General features: G+C 52.7%; 3 protein-coding genes across 4 annotated transcripts; 2 read left to right on the plus strand and 1 right to left on the minus strand.

Moving 5' to 3' along the window:
- On the plus strand, window positions 1–3041 carry YPEL3 (yippee like 3). Its single transcript, XM_015590922.2, has 4 exons — window positions 1–751; window positions 841–884; window positions 1090–1198; window positions 2547–3041. The coding sequence occupies exons 1-4, from the start codon at window positions 635–637 to the stop codon at window positions 2634–2636; spliced, it is 360 nt and encodes a 119-aa protein (XP_015446408.1). The 5' UTR covers window positions 1–634; the 3' UTR covers window positions 2637–3041.
- Window positions 3042–4014: 973 nt separating this feature from the next.
- TBX6 (T-box 6) lies at window positions 4015–8631 on the plus strand. The gene is made up of 8 exons (XM_006914085.2): window positions 4015–4269; window positions 4359–4593; window positions 5490–5757; window positions 5841–5987; window positions 6065–6135; window positions 7203–7276; window positions 7359–7542; window positions 7623–8631. The coding sequence occupies exons 1-8, from the start codon at window positions 4152–4154 to the stop codon at window positions 7834–7836; spliced, it is 1311 nt and encodes a 436-aa protein (XP_006914147.1). The 5' UTR covers window positions 4015–4151; the 3' UTR covers window positions 7837–8631.
- A 44-nt stretch (window positions 8632–8675) lies between these two features.
- On the minus strand, window positions 8676–16000 carry PPP4C (protein phosphatase 4 catalytic subunit). Of its 2 annotated transcripts, XM_006914086.1 has the most exons (9): window positions 15954–16000; window positions 15595–15757; window positions 11977–12028; window positions 11404–11454; window positions 11083–11184; window positions 10303–10476; window positions 10082–10208; window positions 9185–9374; window positions 8676–9112 (listed from the first exon to the last, which is right to left on the minus strand). In XM_006914086.1, the coding sequence occupies exons 2-9, from the start codon at window positions 15690–15692 to the stop codon at window positions 8983–8985; spliced, it is 924 nt and encodes a 307-aa protein (XP_006914148.1). In that variant the 5' UTR covers window positions 15693–15757; window positions 15954–16000; the 3' UTR covers window positions 8676–8982. The 2 variants fall into 2 exon arrangements, with proteins under 2 accessions (XP_006914148.1, XP_024904169.1); XM_025048401.1 differs by lacking the exon at window positions 11083–11184 and having other exon boundaries at window positions 8771–9112.

The following is a 16000-nucleotide window of genomic DNA, read 5'->3' on the forward strand; positions in this document are numbered from 1 at the left end:
CTACACCCCAGGTGAGTCCCGGGGTCTCAGGTAAGGCTCCGCGATGCAGGTAAGACTCCCTCGGCATAGACAAGGCCTCAACGTCCCCAGGTAAGAGCCCCTCCCCTCCTAGGTGACCCTCCATCTTCAGCGAGGCCCCCAGCCTTCTCCAGGTGAGGGACCCTTGCCCCAGGTGAACTCCCTGTACCTTAAAGTAAGTCGCCCCTAACCCTCCCCCCGCGGCTCAGATCCTAAAGACCGTCCAATTCCTAACCCCACCATGCAGCCGCTAAACAGAGCACTGACAGATCATCTACTCTAAAGCCCCTTCCTCCAGCTTCAATTGCCAGCTCAGCAGGGGTGTGGCCAGAAGCAAGTGGGTGACTCATCTTGGGCTCCTCCTAGCCTCAGTTTCCCCACTGGTACAACTTGAGGCCTCTTCAGTGAGTCAAAACTGAGATGGCTCTGGCCCCTGGAGAGGCTGCTGGCTCTGGGGAGAGGAGACGGCAGCCAAGTGTGACAGAGAGAGTCCCCATGGCTCTGGGTGTGCCTGCATGTCCTGACAGTCCACTCGCTCCCTTTCCGGCAGGCACTGGGCTCCCTCTGCTCCCCGTGGGCTGCTCCCCGTGTGGGGCCATTGCCCCCGGCCCCCGCCATGGTGCGGATTTCAAAGCCCAAGACGTTTCAGGCCTACCTGGATGATTGTCACCGGAGGTATAGCTGTGCCCACTGCCGCGCTCACCTGGCCAACCACGACGACCTCATCTCCAAGGTAACCAGGTCACAGCTGGGACTGGAATAGGAGGCTAGAGGGGCTGCTTAGCAGCCCTGACCCCCTCCTCTCTCTCTCCCACTGTTCAGTCTTTCCAGGGCAGTCAGGGGCGTGCCTACCTCTTCAATTCTGTGTGAGTATTCAGCCTCCCTTCTTTCTTTCCCCAACCTCTATTTTGACCTGTGGTACCCCTGGCATCATGCTGAGACTCCAAGAGTCCCCTGGTTCAAGCAGGTTATGATCACCCTTCTCTTAGATGCTAAGGACAGACACAGTTGGATAGACGGGGCCTTTGTGATGGTGGGACCCTCCCCGGGACTGTCCTCATATCCCTACAGGGTGAACGTTGGCTGTGGGCCAGCCGAGGAGCGGGTGCTGCTGACGGGCCTTCATGCTGTTGCTGACATCCACTGCGAGAACTGCAAGACCACTTTGGGCTGGAAATATGTGAGTCAGTGACCTCTGACCCCAGGCTAGCCTTTGACCTGACCTCACATAGCAAGCAGCCATCTGGCAATCTTCCAGCATACATAGGTCCAGCTCACACAAGTTAAACTAACTGTCTTTTCATCCCCTGACCATGTTTTCTTCTCTCACATCCCACTAGGGCTTTTAGAATTTTTCTCTTAACCCATCCCTCTCCTCACAGGCACAAGCATCCCCATTTTAGATATAAGTATATAATCAGAATTACCATTTATGAATGCTGTTGCCATGTACTGTTATGTGCTTGGCATATATTATCTCATTTAATCATTACGACAATCCTGTAGGTAGAGTCTGCTATTATCTCCACTTTACAGAAGAAAGGAAGGCCCAGAGATGTTAGGTAACTCGCCCAAGGTCACACACACGAGTAAATAACAAAATAGGGACCAGAATCCTACATTTGTTTTGTTTTTTAACTCCAAACCCTTAACCCCAGCTTCTGTTGCCATTCAGAGGATCAGAGAAGTTGCCCAAGACCCCGTAGCAACATGGAGTTTAGGTCCATGAGCCTCCTTTTCCAAGGTCCTTGTTGCCAGTGCTGCTGTCCAGCGTCTGATTTCACTACCTGAGTCGAATTTCCTTATCCGGCAGTGGAGAATAAAGCCACCACCCAGCACCCAAGATTGTTATGGGGATCAGAATAGATGCAGCAAAAAAAAAAAAAAAGATGCTCTTGGGAAACTGCAGCCTTTTGGAGCTGTGGTACCTCTGCTATGTGGCTGCCACAGGCAGAAACAGGCAGTCAGCCTTTACCTTGAGTTCATCCCTAGCCCTACCACAGATTTGCTTTGTGTCCTTGGACGGGTGGCTTGGCCTCTCTGGACCTCTGTGAAATAAAGAGGTGGCCTAATGTAGAGGTCAAAAACAAATGCTTGCAGGGCCAAGCAGATACTGTGGGTCTGCAAAAGGGGAGACATTCATGGGGGAGGAGCATTCTGTGACAAACCAGAGTGCACATGGCCTGTCTATATTTTAGTATTTCAAAGTTATTTTTATTAAACTCTGTTGGCCAGACAAAACACACGTGTAGGCCAAAACTGGCCCTCAGGCTACCAATTTGTAATTCCTGAATCTTGTAGAAACTTCCATGTTCTCATTGTTGGAGCCAACAATAGTACTTTAAAAGTGAATTCTTTCGTGAGAAATTCGGCCCACCCTCTTAGCTCTGTGTCTGTGGGCAGGTGGCTTGGTTTCTCTGGGTGACAGTTTTCTCACATGTGAAATGCAGCCAATCATATCCATGCCCCAGCCCCTATCCCTGTTAAGGCCCTTGCTCCAGGGATGTCAGCCTCTTCCCTCCTTTCAGGAACAGGCCTTCGAGAGCAGCCAGAAGTACAAAGAGGGGAAGTACATCATTGAACTTAACCACATGATCAAAGACAACGGCTGGGACTGACCCGCGCTCTTGCCGCATGTGGCTCCAGCCCGGCCTGGCCGCCAGGGGGCGCCACTGGCTTTCGAAGGGCGAAATCCGCTGGAAGGGAGCTCTGGACCCAGACCCCCTGCAGAGGAAGGATCCAGCTCCTGTACATATATTTTATTGCATGCACTGTGACCTTGGGGGAAAATCAGAAGGTGGACAACACCCCCGCACCGCCCTGCGATCTGGCTGGCTTGGATCTCGTTTTTTAACCTATTCCTGCCCCGCCTATCCTATAGATATGACCCGTGTGCTGCTCTCTTAGCCCCAGTGCACCATCTGCCCTGTGAACGCCTTCCACCGGGCCACTCTCACCGCACTCGTGTCTGCTCCCCTTGTTCTGTAGCGTTTGTACATAATAAAGCGATGGAGTGGAGACAGCCCCAGGCTCATGTGGAATCGGGAAGTGGGGGCCCAAATGCATATTCCTGCCTCTGTAGACCTGTTATCTTCTGAGCCCCAGTGGGGCAGGTGGGAGGGAGCCTGCACTCCTGGGCCTGGCTTCAGCCATCTTCTCTAGGGTCCAGGACAGGTCTCACTGCCCCATGATTGCCCAGCCCACTCTGGGTCCCTGGGCCATGACCTCGGCGGATCTGTATCTTCTCAGCCTTAGCATTTTGCTACAGCCCGGGGGCAGCTCTCCTGGGAGGCAACCGGTTTGCTGCCCTCCTTCCGACTACAACTTCCAGCAGTCCCAGCGGCATCTGTCTCTGCGCCAAAGTGGACGCTGGGCCTGCTGGGAAGTGTAGTTCCAAGGGTTCTCCAGCACGGGACCTTCTGGGAAACCCAGGTTGCCCTCCAGTCAGGGACTGTAGAGCTGTGGGGAACCTCTGAACTTTTGAGACTTGGATGAGCGGGGGAGGTTTTTCAGAATGGGAACCAGAAAAGACTCCTTGTTTCAGCCCTCAGCTGTGGACTCCGGTGCCCAGCGTAACAATAGGCTCAGGCTGCCTCCCTCTATCTCTGCTCTTTTCCTTCAGTCATGCTTCGTTCCTCCAAGCCCCATCCTCCAAGTGAAGGGTAGTGGGTGGGGAGAGGTCACCTGCCAGAAAAATGTGGGGTAGCAAGGTCTGCCCCAGGACTCCAGGCTCCATCCCAGGTTCCAGGCCCCGCCCCTCAGTAGCTTATCCCTAGCCGGGGCTCCCCCCGTGGGAAAGGGGACCAGCTGGCCGGAAGCGCCAAACTGCATCTCTGTCCAAGCCCTGGGGATCAATCAGGCCGAGGAGTTAATTATGTAATGAGGGGGCAGGGGGTTGAGGCTTATGAAGCCTGGAGGGGAGGGAAGAAGGGGAGGGTACCCAGGTATCCGGCCCCCTCTTGGACCCCTTCCAGGCCCCAGGGGTCTCCACCCCAGCCCAACTCCAGGGCCCCAAAGAGGGAGGGGCTGTGATCCTGGGTCTGGAAGGGGCTGAGCTGTGAGCTATAAAGGGGGCATTTCTTAGCACCGAGGGACTCTAGGCAGTGTGACCTGAGGCCAGACAAGACTACTCCATGTACCATCCACAAGAGTTGTACCCCTCTCTGGGGACCAGCTACCGCCTTGGGCCCCCTCAGCCAGGGGCCGATTCCAGCTTCCCGCCTGCCCTAGCAGAAGGGTACTGCTACCCCGGTGAGCTTTGGGATGAGCTCTTGTGTAGGAATTGGGGGAGGGGGGTGCTGTGGCCTTGGGCTGCCTAGTCATTCTCCCCCTATCTCCAGATCTGAACAGTCCCAAACTGGATTGCTTCCTCTCCGGGATTGAGGCTACTCCCCACACTCTGGCCGCTCCCCCACCTCTGCCCCCTCTTCCCCCAGCCCTGGGCACTGAGCCGGCCCCTGCAGCCGCAGAGGCCCTTCATTCACTCCCTGGAGTCAGCCTGAGCCTGGAGAATCGGGAACTGTGGAAAGAGTTCAATTCCGTTGGAACAGAGATGATCATCACCAAAGCTGGGAGGTGAGGGGGCTGGGCAGGGTCAGAGGACTCAGCATGTTCCTGGTGGGGGTCTCTTGGAAAAGGCAGAGTTCCTGGTGATGGGGCTAGGATTGGGTGTTTCTAGAGGGGGGCTCTAGCTCTAAGTTCAGAATGTGATTGTGGCCTGGGTCAGGGGTTACACGGTGACTAGATCAGGGGTCATGCTGTGGCAAGGGTTGAGGGTCAGTATGTTGAGTCTGTGGCTGGGTCAGAAAGTCTGGAAGGATTATAGGTTAGTATGTGGCCTAGATCAAGGGGTCAGTCTGCAGGGGTTTAAACAATGACTATGGTCAAAGGCCAGACAGTGACCAGAATCAGAGAAATCTGGTTAGGATCAGAGTTAGGGTTTGTCAGTATGGGACTAGGTCCGGGGTCACCCTGGAGGCAGGGATATGGTCAGTGTATGGTCTTGTTGGGGGTCTTTATCTAGGCCAGGAGCTCAGGCCCTAGCATGGTGAGTCTTCTGCCCCACTGAAGGCAGAACATTTTTTTTGTCTGAAGCAAGTTTGTCCAGCAGCTGTAGATTCTGGTGCTGGAGATCAGGTGAGGAGACCAGGGTGGAGAGCAAGAAGGCTCCTGGCAAGATTTCCTGGAGAAAAGTGTGTCATCTGTGCTTCTGCAAATGGAGTTTGAAGGGCCAGGAGTTAGGAGTCCAAGCTCTGCTCCATCCTGCTGTGTGACCCTGATCAGATCTGTCCTGTTTCCTACCTGTAAAATGAGATAAAACAACCTTCCAGACCCTGACCTCAGTTCTACCTCCACCTTGAATGTTCTATAACAGAATTCCATGAGCTGGTGGCTCTGCTCCCTTGCCTGTTCTGTGCCCGCCTCTGGCCAGTGGGTAGCTCCAGGCCTCTCCCATCCTCTCTCCCATCCAGGCGCATGTTCCCTGCTTGCCGAGTATCAGTCACCGGTCTGGATCCCGAGGCCCGCTACCTGTTCCTTCTGGATGTGGTGCCAGTGGACGGAGCTCGCTACCGCTGGCAGGGCCAGCGCTGGGAGCCCAGTGGCAAGGCAGAGCCCCGCCTGCCTGACCGAGTCTACATTCACCCTGACTCTCCTGCCACTGGTGCTCACTGGATGCGGCAGCCTGTGTCTTTCCATCGTGTCAAGCTCACCAACAGCACACTGGACCCCCACGGCCACGTGAGGCCCAGGCTGGGACCCTAGAGTGGAGGCTGGGGGGTGGGGCCCAGGGCAGGGGGTCACGCCTGTTTCTTCCTTCCCAGCTAATCTTGCACTCCATGCACAAGTATCAGCCCCGAGTACACCTGGTGCAAGCCGCCCAGCTTTGCAGCCAACACTGGGGGGGTGTCGCCTCCTTCCGCTTTCCTGAGACCATGTTCATCTCCGTGACAGCCTACCAGAACCCACAGGTGAGTGCCCCTGCTTGAGGAGGTGGCAATACCCTATCCAGGCTACAGGAGCTTTGACTCTGGATGTGTGCCCCCAGATCACACAACTGAAGATTGCAGCCAACCCCTTTGCCAAAGGTTTCCGGGAGAATGGCAGAAACTGTAAGAGGTTGGTATCGTTCATTCATTTACTCGTTCATTCAACAAATGTTTATCAATCAACCAGTATGTGCCAGGCACTGTGCTTGACGCCAGGAACATAATGGTAAGTAAAAACTTTTATTCACTGATTCGACGAATGCTTATCTAGTATCTGTTATGTGCCAAGCACAGTTCTAGGCACTGGAGATACATCGGTAAACAGAATAAATTGATGTCCTGCCTTCATGGAACTGATACTCTGGTGGGCAGAGTAGACAACTAAATGAGAGAAATAATATACATTAGAAATAAATTCTAAAGATATAAGAAATAAATCAGGAAGGAAGATAGGAAAAACGAGTGAGTTACTTATTAGATAAGAGGCCTGGAAAGGCTTCACCGAGAAGGCACATTTGAGAAAAGACCTGAAGGAATTGTGGGAGGGAGCCATGTGAATATCTGGGAACAGCATGAGGTGGGAGCATACCTGTGGTGTGGCTGGAGTGGTGAGAGAGGTAATGGGGAGCCAGATTATGTTAGACACTAAAGGTTTGGTTAGGACTTTGGCTTCTATTCGGAATACAACCCCCTCAGGGCTGGCCCTTGCAAAGGAAACATACATTAATCAAAAGGTCACCCTAACAAATGTAACAGTGTAACTGTTGACCAATGTTATCAGGGAAGGCATGTGGTTCTGTGGGAGGTCAGAGTATATCCTTGAGGAAGTTATGCCTGGATGGAGACAAGAAGGATGAATTAGGCAGGTGAAAAGACGGAAGAGGGAGCTGGAAGGCAGCTCGTGGGGACGGTCAGAGCGAACAAGGTGGGATGAGCCCGGGAGCTTGGGAAGAAGTTTCCATTGATTCTAAATGCAATAGGAAATCATGAGAAAGTTTTAAGTGGGGAATAAATCCCAGCTCTGTTTTCTAGTCATTTAATTATCTGGCTTTCAGTTCCTCCATCTGTAAAATGGGTATAATAATGGCACCTACCTGATAGGGTCCCTGGGAGGGGGAATGCCTAGCACCTGGTAAGTGCTATCATCATCATCATCATCATCATCATCATCATCATCATCATCATCATATTCCCCAGGGAGCGAGATGCCCGTGTGAAGAGGAAACTGCGGGGCCCAGAGCCAGTAGCCACAGAAGCCTATGGGAGTGGAGGTGAGTGTAGTCCTATTGGTAATGCAGCCAAGCCTGAGATGCTGATTCTCCTCAGCCCGACCTATCTCTTCTGCCTCCCCAGATGCACCAGGTGGTCCCTGTGATTCCACATTGGGTGGGGACATTCGTGAGTCAGAGCCAGAGCAGGCCCCAGAACCCCAGGAAGCTGCTCCTGCCCCAGCTCCTCCATGTGGTGGCCCCAGTGCTGAGGCCTACCTTCTGCACCCTGCAGCTTTCCATGGGGCCCCCAGTCACCTTCCAACAAGGTAAGCGGGACAAGGGCACAGACCTGGGCTCTTCTAGGCTGGAGTCCCTCTCCCTTTTCTGACACCTTTCTCCACTTCAGGAACCCCAGCTTCCCTGAGGCTCCAGACTCTGGACGCTCAGCCCCCTACTCAGCCGCATTCCTGGACCTGCATTCTGGCCCAGGAGGCTCAGGATACCCAGCAGCGGTGCCTCCAGCACCCTTTGCCTCGCACTTCCTCCAAGGGGGCCCCTTCTCCCTGTCCTACCCTGGGCCTGGGGCCTGCCTGGATGTGGGCTCTAAACCAATGTTCTGAGCCATTGTTGGACCCTCTGCTTCCCTGTCCTCCACCACAAATTTCCACTTCCCTTCCCCCAGGCCTGTACCCCTTACTTCCACTGGCCCCATCCCCCACACCAAATGGCTGCGTTGGGCCTCCCCTACCCCACTTCACACTTTGATTTCACTCCCACCCCGCTCTGGCTTCAAAGCTCAGGCTAAGCTGCTGGGAGTCCAGATGGGGCCAGCTTCCCCTTCCCGCCTCGCCTCTCGAATCTCACCTCTGTGTGAATGGAGGGAGGCTCTACCTGGCCAAATGGGGCCTCAGAACAGCACTGGCAACTCCTAGGCCTCATCCTTGGGCTCAGCCAATCAAACCCCTTACCCCAGTGAGAGCCACACCAGTTTGTTCTCAGGACCAGAGTATTTTTGTTAATAAAATTCAAAAGACATCAGTGCTCTGGAAACATTGGGCTAATGGTGTTTGATCCTGGGAGGGGGCTGGATGAGCAAAGGTTTTGTGGGGAGACCCTGGCCAAATCTAGACTTGTCATTTCTATCTGCTTGACGCTGTGCATGTAAACCCACCTGCTCTGGGCCTGTCTTCAGGAAAATGGGGAATCAATGACCTGACAGGCATTGTTTTGAGAATTAAATAGAGCCACTTCTAAGAACCCAGCCCTCCACTTAGCACTCAAAGCCCTCAAGAGCAGTCACTGTCAGTGAATGGGGACCAGGACTCTGGGCAAGTTGACTGGCTTGAGCCTCATCTTCCTGAAGAGATTAGGCTTCTGGGGCAGTCAAAGCCCTGATGTCCATGCCAGGACCCAGGCCAGCATCGCTGCTCATTCCCAAATATGACACAAACCCAAATACCATTTTTCTTCTTTTATTAGAATTTTTTTCTTTTTCTCAAAATTTTTATCTAAAAACAAACAAAAAAAGGAAAAAAAAAACCAAAAAAATTCTTGGAAACTTCATGGTTCAAGTGGGGAGAAGGGAGAGGAGGAGCATGGAGCTGAGGCTCTGAGCCTCTCCAGAGAAAGTCCTCACCCTCAAAGTGCCCTCTTTGTGGGGAGAGCAGAGCCGGGGACAGCCCCCCAATGCCCAGCCTCTGTCTGAAGAGGGCAGTCACAGTGGTCCAAGGGCCAGAGGGGCTGGAGGGGGACAGGGGCCAAAGGGGTCACAGGAAGTAGTCAGCCACGGGCTTCTTGGAGGGGATGCCCCGTGTCTCTTGAGGAGCGGCCTCGAAGATGATAAAATCTTTCTGGAGATGCTCATCTAGCTCCAAGATGGCTGCCACGTTCCCACAGCTGGAAGTCGGAGGGCGGCAGTTAGAGTGTATCAGCCTAGATCCCCACCCCCTCCTGGCCCAGGCAGCTCACCGGTAGCAGTAGTTGGGTGCTGACCACACAGTGAGCACAGTCTCATTGAAGTGCCACTTGTAACCTTCCATCACCAGTTGGTGGGCACGACAGATCATGTCAATGTCGTTGGCTGCATTGAACTGGGCCACCACATCACTGCCAAATAGGTAGCCAGCTCCACGGGGGCTCACGCCCCAGCCTGTTGTGTCTGAGGCAAATGAAGGTACAGATGGGGAGAGGGTGTCTTCAAGGCCTTCTCTGGTTGCCCACTGCCCTTTGAAGGAAAATATCCTGTTTCCCTCCCCCATTTGGGCCTGTGGGGCAAGAGCACAAGGTTCGAATGTGTTCTGGGGGTCTTGGGGGACAGGACAACAAATGTTGAAGCAGATAAGCTCCGAAGGCAGACATTCCTGATGCAGGTACACACGAGAGTGAAAGGAGATGCTTGTAAGAACCACACTGGTACAGCACGTGTGAACAAGGGCTGCTCTGGGAATGGTAACAGGGCAGTCAAGTGTGGCAGACAGCGCGAGCCCTGGAGTGATGCCTGGGAGACTTGGCTTTCAATCTCAGCTCTGTTCCCCATTAGCTGGGGAACCCCACAAAATGAGGGGTTCTCAAAGGTCTGTCATTCCAAGCATATGACCTCTGCAGAAGCCCCTTCACAGCGAGGAAGCCAATGATTTTGTCCTTAACATCTCTGATATACAGGCCCCAATTCCCTCTCTGGGCTCAAAGCACCAGCTACCCATGCTCCCGATCAACAGTGCCAGCTGTCCGAAGGTCAAGCATAGACTTGAGTGGAAACCAGCCTGCTCTGCTCAAGGTACTCGCTTTAACCGAAGGAACCCCCTCGGTCTCTTGCCAAGCTAAGGGTAAAGCCCAGCTGCCCCTGCCCCACCTGTCTGCCCTCACCTTCAGGGTCAGACCAGAGCAGGTCACACATGGGCCCGTCGTGAGGCACCTCTTGCTTTCGGTCAATTGTCCGGATCTGGTCCAGGGTCTGGATGGAAGGGGAGAGGCCCCCGTGCACGCAGAAGATCTACAGCGGGGGAGCAAGATAGGAGGGAAGGGAGGCTCAGGCCCAGTCTCTCCCCCATCCCTCTCATCCCTATGGAGCCCTGCGGCCAGCCTACCTTGCCATCAATGATAGCTGACAGGCTGAGGTAGTCAAAGATCTCAGTGCAGTAGCGCCACACGGTCACTGAGCCATATTTGCGCAGGCACTCATCATAGAAGCCGTAGACCTGGGTGATCTGACGGCTCTCATGGTTGCCCCGTATCAGGGTGATTCGGTCAGGATAGCGAACCTGGAGGTAAGCACCAAGGCACGGCTGGAGTCTAGGCTCTCTCTCTCCCTCCTTGATCTCCTCACATCTGCCAGTCCCACTCCATCCTCATCACCACCACCCTGGCCCGGATTCATGTCATCTCTCACCTGAACAATGTTGCGCTCACCTCATAGGCTCCCAGTCCCTCCTCCAGAGGATACAAAGCTGGCCCCTCCCCCATCTCATCAACTACAAACCTAATGGCTCCTCTTTCACCCACCAGGTAGAGACCGAGTCCTTGGCAAGATATTAAAGGCACTTTGTCATCTGGCCCTTTACCACCTGTCTCCAACCAGTGGATGCTGTATCCAACTGAACTCAACTCTCACCACTTTCTGAACGTAGTACGCCTCTGCTCCCCACTCTATGACGCCACCCCTCTGACCTCATCCTCTAGGGACCCAACCAGATGCCCCCGAGTCAAAGAAAGCTTCTCTGACCACCGCTGCCAAACAGAATCTGTCAGCACCAGCAGCACAGCTCAGAGTTGGGGGTGGACAGAGCAGGAGAGGAGGGTGGAAAGGATGCAGACAGGTAAGGCCTGAGGTAGCCCGGGTTTGGGCTCCAAAAGCCAGCAGTTCCCACCTTAAGTGCCAGCAGCAGGAGGAACGTTTCAACGCTGTAGAAACCACGATCCACAAAGTCCCCCATGAAGAGGTAGTTGGTCTCAGGGACGTCGCCACCCACCTGGGGGGAGAAACTTCTGCTTGGTCCTAAACTGTTCCCTACCCACTGTGGTGGCCCATTTCCAGTCAAGTTGAAGCCCTTCTTTCACAAAAGGCCCATCAAACACCTAACTAGAGGCCTTATGCCCCTACTCCACTCACCATATTCAAAGCTTTCTCTCTCAAAAGGGTCTTCCAGTCACCCCCCTGGTCACCTTCCCCAATGTTTACCCACACTCACTCTGAACAGCTCCTTGAGGTCATAGAATTGTCCATGGATGTCACCGCATACCTGGGAAGTGAGAAGGTGGGTGGGAACTCACAGTCCAAAAGCCTTCGCTCCTAGGGGCTATCTTCAAATCACCCACCGTTTCAGTAGATCCCTATCACTTTTGTCTAAGCCTCTATTTCTCAAAATCTCTCCCACCCCAAGTTAGCATGGTCTGGAATTGATCTCCATCCCACACTGAGTGCCAACTGTTCTGTGGGCAAGGGCCAGAGCCAGGTCTTTCCAGCCAGACCTACAGCTCCTGGAAGACCTGACCCCTTCCTCGCCTTACTCCCTTCAGTAAAGTAACTAATAATACAGAACACGTAGAAACATGTGGAATAGAATCACTCACCAAATTAAGAGTCCTTCTGCCCTGGCCAAGAATATTCCTCCAAAAAATTAAGAGACCCTCCCTATAACACCTATTTCTTATAGTGAGATTCCCAAGGATAACGGGTAGATCTCTGGAGCCCACAAGACTATGAGGAATGTTCATGTGCCTGAAAGATCAAGCTAGGCTCTGGAAGGACAGAGGGTACTCACTGTGACTGGCGAGTCCACCCTCTGCACGTTGCTCTCTTCTACCAAGATCTCTCTAGAGACAGAAGACCAGGGTCACCACAGCCAGGCCAGCCCAGCCCAATTCCTGACCTTTTTTCAGGGGAGGGGAGGGGAGGATATGAGGTGGCCCTTGAACCTCTAGGGGGCAGGAGCAAGGCGTGCAATTTCCCCAGGATAAGCTGACCACTGCTTAACACCCCTCTGTAGCTCCCTGCTGCCAAAAGGCCAAAACCTAAGCTTTTGTTCCAGCTTTCAAAGCCTTTCCAAGTAGGCGGTTACTTTCCCAGCCTTGACCCTCTCCGCTGCTCTTGCACACATCCAGCACTCCCAGGAAATATCTTGCACTCAGAGCCCTCTACTCCTGCTGTGTCCTAAGCCTTAGACGGTGCCCTTGGCTGAGCTCTTACAGTCTCTCTCTACCCATCACAGGAGTCTTTGAGTGTTTCTCTCAGGCTGTCCAAAGGTACAGGGGGGTGCCCTAGGGAGGCTGGTCATCAATGTAATCTTCAAAGTGATACACTGTTGCTACTTTTTCATTATTTAGTTAGAGGAAGTGAGAACTTGGTTCTTTCATCTTTCCTTGCACTGCAGCCTACTTCTACTTGAATAAGCATGACATAAAACTACTGTCAGGTATAGACAACCAATTAAGTAGTATTCTATTTCCAGATCCTTTGCAGCAGTGAACATTCTATGTTCCAGGGCTGCTGGAACACGTTCCTGACACCATGTGCCAGGGTTGTAGGCTCTGCAAGAATGACGCATGCAATCAAATCACCACCTTCAAAGGCAGGCACTGTGATGATTCCTACTGCTCAGATGAAAAAAATGGCCTCAGTCATACAGATGAGACTTGAACCAAGGCCTTCTGGCTCCAGGATTTGGCTTTTATAAGCTACTCTGATTTGGCCCAGGTACCTGCTTAGCCCTCAGTCTTCTGCGTCTCCTTACTCTTCTCCCACTAGACTAGGGCTCTGTGAGCTCATGGTTTTCTATAGGTCCCTCACGGTACTCTGCATGACAAAGGAAGCTCCAGGGGCCATGCAGCAACCAGGCTCTCCCACCTATCTTGTGTTGAACATCCCTCCACATCAACTGCTTACAGTGAACTTTCCAACTGAGTTGAGAAGGTTCTTCTCATCTGACAGATAAAGAAACCGAGACTCAGAGAAAAAAGCAGCAGGATCAAGGTCACAAAGCTGGAGAGTGTCTGAATTCGAACCCAGGAGCCCAACTTCCTGAGAATTTAAGCCAGCCCCTTCCAGACTCTGGGTGAAAACCCCACCTCAGTGTTAACAGGGCCCCAGCATGGTCCCGCCCCAGCTCTGTCACTTGCTGCACATCACCAGCGCCCTCAGGGCTTGCGCTTGCTCACCTTTACTTCCGCAACTAACACTGCCTTTACCAAGTGCTTATCAAAGTACCAAGGCCTGCCCTAGGATGTGTGGAATCTCATTTGAGCTCCATAGTGATTTCAAAGACTTGAAGAAGTAAAGTAACTTGACCAGGGTCATATTGTTTATATGTGACAAAGCTAGGGTTCACCTTGAAGACCACCTGATTCAAAACCCTCTGCTCTTTGAACATGCTAACTTTTCAATAGGAGCAAGTTCAGCTCACACCTTCAGGCCTCTGTAGTTCAAAGAGTTTGAGTCTATATACCCTCTGAGCAAGCCAAAGCTCCTGACACTACCAGCCTTGGCCTGGGCCCCTGGTGAGTGGCTAGGTGCTAGAGTTGGCCCTTCTTCAGTATGGGCCTGGGATGACAGTGGCCAACTCAGGCCTCAGTCTAGGACCTCCTAAATCTATCTCACTTTCAACTTGGCAGGATCCTCCTACCCCTCAGTCCTCCGTAGCTCCCTGCTGCCTCTCACACAGTTTTAATGTCTCTGCCTGGCTGTCCATGAGCATGGAGTATAGAAAAAGACCTGGAGCCAAAACTAACCTCCCCTCTAACTAATGTGAGACCATGGGCAAGACATTCTCCTGGAAACTCCACCATGCTATCTAAGCATTAGCTATCACCACCACCAAATTGGTCCAGGACCTATGGGGGGACTTTTATCATGACATAAAGAATAGAGCCAGACAGCAATTCGTTTAAGTCTCTAAGAATGTCAGTCAAGACTGAGAAAGCAGGCAAAACATGTGAGAGCCATAGACAAGCATTTTAAAAGCTTTGCCTATTCTCCAAACCTCTGTAGGCTTTGTCTGGCTGCTATGGGTCTGTCTGTGTGGGGCCAAGCAAATAACCTGATGGCCACAAGTTCAGAGCCCAGTTCTGCCACTTTCTCTCTGGGTGACCTGTCAAGTCACTAGGCCTCTAGGAGTCATGGCTTCCTGTTATGTAAAACGGAGCAAACAATTCCAACCTCACAAGATTACTGTAGGGAGGAAATGGATATAAATTCTTTGCCAGTACAAGGCCAGACTAGCTGCGTTGTTCAATAAATATAGGGTAGTTCTGCTGGCTTTTCTCCCACAAGTTCTCCAGCTTGGTGGAAGCCACAGTCAAACAGCCCCTCAAAAGAGGCAGGTAACTGGTATCCTCACTGTTGTCCACACATCTCAGGGCTTTCACCTACTCTCATCCTGCTTGGAATGCATTGCTCACTGGCACTGCTCTCATCACCTATCCAAATTATTTTCATCTTTGAAGGCTACCTTCTCTTAGAAGCCTTCTCTGATGACAGCACTGCCCTCTTCTTACACAGTAATAACATGTAAGGAGTGTCAAGGTCTTATACGGTACCAAAAAACTATGCTGAGCTCATCCCAAGCACCAACTTACTGACTCTCCACAACCATCTTATTAAGTACTATTATTCCTACTTTTTGGTAAAGAAACAGTTTCTGAGACCTCAAGATCACCAATACAGCTAGTAAGTGGCAGATTCTAACCTACAGCCATCGCATTCCAAAGTCTGGCCTCTTTACCACTACATCATCCTACTTCCCACAGAACTCTTGAGTTGGGCCTCTCTTCATATCATGCTTATTTGCTACCATTTCTGAGGCTCCCACACTGAATATGAGTGATTCAAATCCACCTTCTTGCATTATGGCCTGAAAAGGGACAGGACACGGAGAACTGGCTTCAGACTGCATTCCTTGCTGGTTGACTCTGAACATGAGAGTCCTCACCCATAAAATGGGGACAATACCACCCACTTTAAGGGATGGTCTTGGAATTAAAAGAATTTCATAAACCACAGAATCTTTAGCTTTTCTGACTCGAACTTCTGTTCTTGCTGACACTCCCTTTCATCATCTTATTCTTCAAGGCCTACTCCCAAAGTTCAGTTCCTCCAAGAAGCCTTCTCTGTACCCCCAACAGATTGGGTTGTTTCCCTGAGCTTCCTAAGTACTTCCTATAACTAACTCCACTGAAAACACATCACCTAATACTTTAAGTATTTTTATCCAGGTCTGCCTTCCCCCAACAGTCTGGTTGCTCCTCGAGAGAAGTGGTCCTATTCTGTTCTTTCCCTGGAAAAGTTTCTAGGATGAACCAGGCCCAAAGTTCTCAGTTGGGTATGCCCCAGGCCGGAACTACTGGACAGCGGCGGGGCTTCCCTTCCCCGGGGCCAGCGGGCTCACCTGGCCTTAGCGCACAGGGCCTTAACCTCGCTCTCCTTGATGAGCTCGCAGCGCCGCAGCTGCTCGATCTGCCGGTCCAGGTCGCTGATTTCCGCCATGGCCCACCCCCCCGGCGCGGGTCAGAGCCAGGGCCACCGCCCCCTCCGCACCGCACAGGGGTCTCCTGGGAAAGGCCAAGACAAGGCCGAATCAGTGTCCGTAGGGGGTGCCGGGGGGTGGGCAACTCCATTCTGGAGCTGGCTCGCCACCCCCACCTCCCCTCACATCGTCCCACAGCCCTGACCGCCTCCTGATAACTCCCGTCGAATCCCGCGGTACCGCACTAGGGACACTGGCCAAGAGGCACCCCTGACTATTACCGCTGCTGCGACTTTGGCTCGGGCTTTCAGGGTCCCTGCCGTCCTCT

Source organism: Pteropus alecto, unplaced genomic scaffold (assembly GCF_000325575.1).
Source record: "Pteropus alecto unplaced genomic scaffold, ASM32557v1 scaffold44, whole genome shotgun sequence".
In the NCBI taxonomy this organism is placed as follows: Eukaryota; Metazoa; Chordata; class Mammalia; order Chiroptera; family Pteropodidae; genus Pteropus; species Pteropus alecto.